The 10,000-nt window shown below is 37.4% G+C and overlaps 2 protein-coding genes across 5 annotated transcripts in view; one reads left to right on the forward strand and one right to left on the reverse strand.

The window, feature by feature from the left end:
• Positions 1-10,000, forward strand: part of Datp (purine phosphoribosyltransferase family protein Apf) — a 169,697-nt gene that overhangs the window by 127,081 nt on the left and 32,616 nt on the right. The window lies entirely within an intron of this gene.
• LOC143022898 (uncharacterized) overlaps positions 6,613-10,000 on the reverse strand; it is a 28,723-nt gene continuing 25,335 nt past the window's right edge. For 2 of the 4 annotated variants that reach the window (XM_076181304.1, XM_076181299.1), the window contains exon 12: positions 6,613-7,499. In XM_076181304.1, the coding sequence (XP_076037419.1) occupies positions 7,484-7,499 (16 nt within the window). In that variant the 3' untranslated portion in view covers positions 6,613-7,483. The remainder of the gene's footprint in view (positions 7,500-10,000) is intronic. The other 2 variants (XM_076181314.1, XM_076181308.1) reach the window with 1 other exon arrangement.

Here is a 10,000-nt window from a genome sequence, read left to right on the forward strand (position 1 = left end):
GAAAAAAAGTCCAAGAGAATAACAAAATTGAATTTAGAGATATAGTGAAACAGCAGATGAAAGAACAAACTAAGGACACAGCTATTAAAGTGTTGAGAAATATAGTAAAAGACTTGGCAGATGAAAAGAAATGTATAACTATATTAGGAATGGAAGAGAAGCATAATCCAAATAGGACTACAAAAATAAAGGAGGAGAAGAAGTAAACAAGGTATTAAAAGTAGTTCAAGATGAACAAGAAATAGGAAAAGAAATTGAAGAAATATATAGACTAGGGAAATACAATATAGATAAGACCAGACCAATTAAGGTTAAATTCAGGTCACAAACGACAGCAGAGAATATCTTATAAAAACATAGAAACTAGCAAAAAGTTGTCAGTATAAACAGGTATGGATAAAAAGAGAGATGAATAAAGAGAAAAGAGAGAAAGAGAAAACAAAAAGAATAGAAGCTGAGGGGGAAAACGAGAACAGAACAGTCAAAGAGAAATTCTATTGGAGAGTAGTGGTTATGAGAGGAAATGGTTCATAGAAGAGAAAAACGGAAGGGAAACAGAAAATAGGATGGAGGTAACAGAAAATTAAAAGTGTCTTTCATAAATATAGATGGATTAATAACAGGCTTGAATGAACTGAATGATTACCTGAAGAAAAAAATAACCGGGCATAATGGGAATTGTAGAGACAGAATTGAAATGTCCATTACCACCCAATAGTGTAGGCCATGACGCATATAATTACTGGATTAGAAACAGAGAAATAAAACATGGGGGTGAAGTTATGTTCATGACTAAGGATATAAATGTGAGGAATGTTACATATGGAAAAACAGAGTAGAGATGATTATGGTGGAAATAGAGGACAGGGATAAGAAGAGAAGGAAATTTGTGGTAAATTATGTGCCTCCTAAAAGGGCCTCGTGGGAAGAGAACACGAAAATATGTTAGAAGACACAAGGATAACACTAAATAAGATAATGGAATATGCTATTATCACGGTACATGTTTCCACATGAATAATCATTGCCATATGCTATTAGCACGGAGGCAACACAGACCAAAATCCCCAGATCACTCTCCCGCATGACATTTACGTAACACATCTCCTTTATGATTACAGAACACCAAGATTCAGTGCACATCAAGGATAGATACTCCATACCCGGAAATTCCTTCATCAGCCTTACCTGTAAATACTCTGGATATCCCAGACATACATTCCCATTTCTTAACATTCAATGCTATGTCTAGCAACACCAAAGGGACACTGGCGGATCCAGGGGAGATGGAGCCTGAAGGGGCTGAAACACACACAAAAAAAAAAAAAAAAAAAGCCTTTAACATACCATTGTCAGAGAACTATTTGCTCGATTTTCTTTTTAACCGACCCTCCTTTTAATATACAACGTATTTCGGATTTAATTGACACTGTCCGAAGGCCGAACCGGACCTGTAAGTATTCATATCACAGCGTCATGGTGGTGTTGGAACGCAATTGGCTTTCGTCGGTTTCAGTTAGATAGAGCATCGTACAATGGCGTCACGATGGCAATGAATGCTGATTGGTCGAGGTGATCTCGTACGATGCTGTAGCGCAACGCTGGGAAAGAGGGATGGAAAACTTGAAGTGGCAGTTTTATTTTTTGCCATGCTTGTATTCTACTTTTCAGGAAGAGCCATGCATGTGCGTGTGTATAAAGTTTTTTATCGTTGCAATCTAATTTATTGACCATTTCCTCAATATACCTTTGCAAATAGCTTCAAAATGCTTCTAAATTTTTTCACATTTCAAATCCCCCAACTGATTCGGGTCGCTTCGCTCGCTTCCCACTCACTCATACATAGTTCAGTCCCCCTAAAATTATTTTCTGGATCCGCCACTGCAAAGTGACAGTCTTTCTCGACAAGGGTTACCCAGTCAACATAGTTTCCATAAATTCAACACTGCAACTAAACGTGTCACTATTTTGGAACTCCCCGACGTCAATCTTTGCAATGTGGATGGTGTACCATTTCCAATAGTCAGTAAATTCTCCCTAGACATTAGCTTGAAAGACGAGTGCCCATTCTTTCCAGTTACCACCTATGTAGCTGACGTTCGCCTTCCTGCTGATATCCTCATAGGTTTAACATTGATGACGCAATATAACATAGTCATTTACCCTGTATATAATGGTATCATTTATGCAAACCATTTCCTCCCTGCATTCCCATCAGCAATTCCTCATAAACTAAACCACGTTCACATGGCCGAGTAGGCACAGGTAGACCATGACCCCGTGTCAGTTGCTTGTACTCCCTTCAAATTCAATCCGCTTCATTACACAATACACCATATGATTGTACAAATTGTTCCACTACCATCATACAACCGAGTTCCCAGTGCTCAGCCACTCCAACTTCTCCCCAGGACTCTCTTCTACTTTATTGACAGCTGTGGACATGCATACCAAATGTAGCATACTATCTCTTCCCATATCCAAATCACCAACACTCAGAACTAAACACCCATTAGATACCATTGGTTTTTCATCACCCAAGGGAACTTTCTTGTTCCTCTTAGAAGAATTCAACACCAAATCCACCCCAGTCTCAGAAGTGTTATCTACATTCAAACACACGCAGTGCTTATCAGCCCAAAGATACTATTCCCTCATGAGTATACATAGATGTACATACGAGTCTTTCAAGCCACAAACACCGATGTACTATGTATGCCAGAAACTTCTCTTGTTAATGGTATTTCCTTCCTTTCAGCCATCAACTCAATGTCAAAGGTCACACTTGCATTTTAATTGCCAATGACACTAACACATCCCTCACGCATCAAAGTCATGGATGACCAATTCCCTACTTCTCAAGTTTGTACCACAATTTCCGACGTGCCCACAGCACAGGAACCCATTGATGCATCACATTTCAACCCCATAGACTTCCCTGATGCACAAGCAGACTTGCTTGCACTTTGCAACAAGTTCAGACATACTATTGCCACTCCAGGTGAACCCCTTGGAGTTACTAATCTCATTCAGCATCACATACCCCTTCGCGCAAACTCCAAAACATGCTACATTCCTGCATATTGAATGCCACCCAATAAATGCATGATTGTAGATAACCTTATCCAAGACATGATTGTACAAGACAGCATTGGACCATCAATGAGTGAATGGAATTTCCCTCTCTTTGTTGTCCAAAAACATAATGGTTCCTTTTGCCCAGTAGTAGACTTCAGGGAATTAAATAAGCTCATGATACCAGATAGACACCCCATCCCTGTATTACAGGACCTCTTATACTCCAGTGAAAACATATTGTTCATGACCTTGGACCTTATGTCAGGATATTTCCAGATTTCCCTTGCTCCAGAGTCTCGGCCTCTGACAGCCTTTAGTACCCCTACTGGTCATTATCACTTCAAAAGACTAGCCATGGTTCTTGTTTCAGCTCCTTCAGTAAAGTTAAGATGATGAGTGACTTTGCAAATGTCATTACCACAGATCCCAAGCAGAGGGAATATCTCCTCCATGCTGTGGAATACAACAGTGCTTCAAAGGCTTCAAGAATCAAACACTTAACAAAAGACTGTGTAACATCATTTTGATACATATAATTATGATTATTTTGGTAGTTTCAGTTGATGGTTTGACTTGTTGCAAAATTACACTTTCCACTTTGTATATGTCAAATGCATGATATTTTGTTGTTGTTTTTTTTAAATATTATAAATAACATGCCATTTTTTGTGCAATGTTAATCAGATTGTACACATTCAAGAGTATCAAAAATGTTATAATTTAATGACTATTTTGTTGCTCTATCTTCATGCAAAAAAACATGTCTCCATGTTAATAAAAAAAAAGTCAAGATTTTCAACAATTTTGTATCTATTATAAGTCAAAGAGAAAATTGTTCATTTCTAATGGTTGATATATGTAGAGTAGATCCTGCTCATTCATTTGGTCCCTAACTTGTTGTTCTATCTTGGACAGATAAAAAATATACCAAATATACTTAGAAATGCCTCAAAACGGGCCCTTTTGGTAAGACGGATAGGAAAAAAAATTCAGCCTCCATGTGCAATGCTTCCATACATCCTAAATAAAAATGTGATTTTTTTTTTCCCCGGTCAAAAAGCATGGGAAAAATACAGTAATACAAGAAAATATGAAAAAGTTCTTTTTTGAACAGGTCTACAAATGATTCAAGCTTGTATTAAGAATTCCATTAACAGGTCAATATTGGAATCCTCTCAGTTTGTCCTCTTTGGCTTGAACAAAAGACTCCCATATGACCTTCTTGTTTCAGAATTACCCCCCATTTACAATTTCAATGATTATGTCAAGGTCAAAGTACCAGATTTCAATAATAGTTTCAAAAGAATCCATAAAACTTTTCATCTAAGGACAGAATGGTCCATCTGCATAACAAATCAGACAGAGCTTGTACTTTTGAACTTAGAGACATTGTTTACACCCTCAATCACAACCCCACCTTAAAGCTCTCACCTAAATTCTCTAAACCCTATCATATCATTGGACACATGTCAAATAACAAAGTCAAATCACTCAGGTTGCACGGTCTTTCAGAGACCATATTGCACAAAGATCATATACAAAGTTCCCTGTAGCCTTAACATACTGTTCCTTAATCAATTCATACTACCCCTACAATAGAGGACCATCACCAATCCTCTCCACTGCTTCCTCCTATTCATCTCCCATATTACAACCTTTGCAGTTGAGCCGCAGTTTCAGAAGATTACATTTTGCCTAGGTGAACGGAAATAATATCTACTTCCACATGTTCTTCGAATTAAGTAAATTTTATTTCAATCATTAGTATTTCCCGTTAACACCATTGCTCAAACACTATTTATCTGTATGACCAAAATTCTTGTATTACTTCTTATCTTCCTTGAGCATTAACCTCACTGTGGTCAATGAGTGGTAGCTGAGCAGAGCATCTGTTGCAAGATGATTGAAGGAAATATTAATTCCCTTAGATGACCAGCATACACACACACTCATGCACACATTTTAGCTACAGGATGTCAGATCACAACCACTCCAGAAAACTCCTGCAGGACCTTCTATTGTGTCGGACCTCACTCACAGTCATTCAGCCGAGCATGAAAGAAACAAAGATGGATATGTTGGCAGTGAGTGAAACAAAGTTGAAAGGGAGGGGCAAGTTTGAGTTTGGGAGTGCAGTTGGGAGGATCTAAGGAGTGAAGAGAGGATGAGGGAGAGCAGGGATGGCTATATTAGTATGTGAATGGAGTGGAAGGAGGTTTCTTCAGAGTTAATGTAGATGAAGGTGAAACTGGGGAGATGTGGGTTTTTGTAAGTGCATATAGGATTGGTAGCGAGGAGTGTAGAGGAAAGGGAGGCTTTTGGATAGATTTAAATGAGCGCATAGAGGGTTTAGGGACAAATGTCAATGTAATGGTACTGGGAGACCTTAATGCTAGGGTAGGAAATTAACCAATATATGGAATAGTTGCAAAGTGCAGAGTTCTAGGAAAAAATCGTTGTAGAGAGTTGATGGTGGAGATGTGTCTAGAGAGTTGATGATAGCAAATACAGTGTTTAGGAAGAAGGTCAAGTATAAGTACACATGGGAGAGGATGGTGGATGGAAGGGTGGTAGAATGTTAATGGACTATATAGTGGTAACCAGGAGAATAGTAGGAAGAGTCAAGGATGTACATGTTCTAAGGGGAGAGAATGGGGGAATACCAGATAATTTTTTGGGGGGAAGTAAGTTGAAAGTGAAGGATAGATGGAGAAAGGAAAAGGACAGAAAGTAGGGAGGTGCTTAGAGTGAATTGCTTAAATAAGAAAGAAAAGGAGGACTACAAGAAGCTATTTTTCAATGGTAGCATCTATACTGTTATTTAGACAAGACAATACAAACCACTTGGCAATTCTGTTTAGTCGCTCCCGTGACCACATGGTATCAATTTGTAAACATCTCTTATGTGGACTAGTTAATTATTTTGCAGTGGTCTCTGTGTTTGTGCCTCAATATCTCTGTAATGGAAAGGGGTAAAGAGCTGGAAAGAGACACAATTGTTGCTATTCTAACATTCTATAACGAGGGTTATATATGTAAAGATATAGCCATTCATGTGGAAATTGGAGTGCAGAAAGTGCAAAAGTGGACGAAGAAATTTCGAGACAGAGAATAAATGATTAGAAATATATCTTACATACATGTCCTGTAGCAGTACAAGGATTTTCCTTCAGTTTTCGAGTTGTGAGTGTTGGATCTTTATCCCACTGCCTCCTAATAACCTTAGAAGTACAATATGATATCTTCCTTGGATGACCAGAGCAAGGTTTCGGGGTAGGAATGGTGTTACTTCCATCTTCAAATTTCTTGGCCCACTTTTGCACTTGCCAGACTCCAATTTCCACACAAGTGGCTATATCTTTACACTTATAACCCTCCTTATAGAGGGTTATAATAGCAACAATTGTATCCCTTCCCAGCTCTTGACCACTTCCCATTACAGAGATATTGAGGCACAAAAACAGACTACCGCAAAAAAATTGACTAGTCCACATGAGAAATGTTTACAAACTGACACCATGTAGTCTCAGGAGCAACTAAACAGAGTGGTCAAGTGGTGGGTATTGTCTCATTTGAATAACAGTACAGACACCAGCATTGAAAAATAGTGAAAAGTCTGATTGGAAATGGGTACTATTTGTGTGTTTTGAGTTTAGCAAAAAGTTTGGGTGCCTGTAATTTTGCACCCAAACTTTCCGCTATCACTGTAGACACAGAGATTACAGAAAACAAACCACAATTTTGTTTGTCTCAATGCCTCCAAATCCAATGTAGACTACAAACAAATCTACAGAGGGAGTATGTGTAAATGATATTTTGATGCAGCCCATAGGAATTCCTCCCCATCTCTTTTTCTGCATGTGGGGACAGAGAGGAGTCAATGATTAAATAAAGTAGCCTTGCTGTGGATGTGCTGTGTCTTGCTACATTGCTTCTGACCCAGGGGAGTGGGTGAGATGCAGGGATGACCCATCATCCAGGAGGAGCCAAGAAGAGGGAGAGAGGGGTGGTGAATGGGAGTGGAGTATGTGGGGATGAAATGGGTGGGAGTGGATTTATGCCTTTGACTTTGGCTACCTCCCTTGTAAGGGGAAAAAAAGCTGTTGGCATATGTATGTACCTCCTATGTAAGGGGTAAAATGTCCTTGGTATATATAAATACATATATATAGATAAATCTCCTTTATTCATTCATGTAGTAAAAATCAACTTTTATTGAGAACAACTTTTTAGTTTATGACAAGATTGCATAAATAAACTATAAATTCTACAGAGCATATGTGTTTGTGTTCACACAGGCCTATCACATTTTTCCCTGCCAGCTCGCCTCTCTTATCATTCGTATGGGCACATATGGGTGAGGTCTATACAAACATACACTCTCTCTCTCTCTCCATTCCCTGATTCAGTGGTGGGGTAATCTGAAAGTGAAAACATGTATGTATGAGAAATACGGTAATATACATATATTTTTTTTTTATTTCATGCATCAACATATATAACTACATACATTAAATGCTGGTTCAACAGATGATGCAGTGAGGCAAAAAATAGAAGCAATAAAGCTTGGAAAAGATGGAGAAAATATAAAAAAAACTGGAAAATGGCAAATATATAACAACCATAGAAATGAATGTGTAAAAGTGTGCAAAAAGGAAAAAGGAAACTACAAAAAAGACATCATAGGAAAAGGTAGATAGATAGATAGATAGACTTTATTTGGCAATGAATCAATGTACATGAAGTGCAAATAATGACAAGAACACATAATTCGGAATAATAAATGCAAATTGCCGAGGATAACACACATGTAAAGATCAACCCAAACTATTCTTTAGATATGTGAATGGTGAACCTAAAAATTAACAGGAAATGGTGAAACTACACAGAAATATGGAATACACACTTCTAGAAATGGCTGAAGTCATGAATAATCACTTTAAGTCTGTTTTCACTAGAGAAAAAGTACAGCATTGGGACAATGGAAGTGAAGTGTAATCTCCCCCCCAACAAGGGGAATAACAATAACACAAAAAGAAATAATGGATCAATTAACGAAATTTGATGTTAGGAAATTGCATGGCCCTAACGCAATTGCAAATTGAATACTGAAAGGATGCAAAGAAGAACTAATGGACAAAATATACAACATAATAAGTTGCTCACTCAAAGAAAGAAAAATACCAAAAGACTGGGAAAATGCCAATATTGTACCAATATATAATGGAAGAAACAAAGAACCAACTAATTATAGACCAGTCTCCCTTACAAGTGCTATAGCCAAAATTTATGAAAAGATTATCAAGAACAGATGGGTAAAACACCTGGAAGAAAACAATATAATAAACTTGAGACAATTTGGATCCAGACAGGGAAGATCACGTGCTACAAATTTAATCTCTTTCTACTCAAGACTAATAGATATAATACAAGAAAGGGATGGATGGGCTGACTGTGCTTTCCTAGATGGAATATTTCGTGCATTGTAGAAAAACGAGAGCAGTGCTCAGAGAAAAGTGTTCAGGTTGGGAGGTGATTAGTGGAGTTCCACAGGGATCAATATTGGCCCCAATAATGTTTGCTATTTATGTGAATGACATTGATGAAGATGTGGAATGTTACATGAGCTTCTTTGCAGATGGGACAAAGGAAGTGAAGAAAGTGGGATCTGAAAAAGATCTGGGAGTAATTATCTCAAATGACTTGTCCACTGATAAACAAATAAACAAAATTGTCAGAGAATCCTACATGTTAAGATCATTAAAAGTGGCTTTAACCTATTTAGATGAAGAAATGGTTAAAAAAATATTAGTCATACCAATAAGGCCTAGACTGGAGTATGCTGCAACACTATGGTTTGTGGTTGTCAAAGTGGTTCTTTGGGGTTGACCCGTGGATATGTCACACTATAATCTAGCGATTTACAAGACCCATTCAAACATAAAAATTATCAGATATTTACCTTTATTTCAAAACTTTATTCACAAAAATTTAATATCAGAACAAATGTAGATTGTCCGACTATCACACGTGTGCATAATTCAAACTTACATAAACAATAGTTGCATTTCTAAAACTATAATCATTAACAAATGCACTTGCATAAAAAACATTATAGTCAACTTGACTTTGGTATGGAGATACTGAAAACCTTGCTGTTCTCTTGGATTTCTGCATTTCTTTAAGCTGATCTTTCTGCTTTCTACATCCTCTCACTACCTTTTCTGAAACCCCAAACTCCTTTTTTGCAGATGTTTCCATGTTCTTCTGCATAATCCACCACTTTCAGCCTACAATCTACTTCATAGCTCTTTCTCTTACTCGTACTTATGATTAGGGTTTGCAGTTATTAGGCCTAAAACTCTGTGCAATCTACTGTAGATCTAACAGTACAGTAGGCCTAATGGAAGTTTATAAAAATAATAATTTTTTATTATGAAAATCATAAGCTGATTTAAATTATGTTACGCTATGAAAACATAATTTGCGCACATATCATAGAATCGCAGCCACAAGTAAAACAGGTGATGTATGGTAATGTACGGTAAACAAATGGTCAAAGTCACCTTGCTTATAAAACATACGAGAGTTGGAAAAGAGAATATTTTATGATTTTATTGTAATTTATTTATGATTTTCTAGCAGCAATAGTTCAGTTTAAAACAGCGAGTCGGTAGGAACCTTTGATATAGATATCTTATGCATACAAAAGGCTTGAAGAGCTTTCCAATGTATATTGTGAGAACACCACTGAAATTCCGTGTCATTGTCACATTGAAATCACCAACTGTTGCGATTTCGGTGACAGAGTAGTGCTGTCCCTCATTAATGTTGAGTGGATAGGTCACACCCCTGATTTTGGTGAAATAGTTAAAAAAAGTGTGACCTATACATGAGTATATATGGTACTACACTCTCACTT

The sequence above is a fragment of the Oratosquilla oratoria genome, chromosome 3, assembly GCF_046742065.1.
Source record: "Oratosquilla oratoria isolate Oo_2021 chromosome 3, ASM4674206v1, whole genome shotgun sequence".
In the NCBI taxonomy this organism is placed as follows: domain Eukaryota; kingdom Metazoa; phylum Arthropoda; class Malacostraca; order Stomatopoda; family Squillidae; genus Oratosquilla; species Oratosquilla oratoria.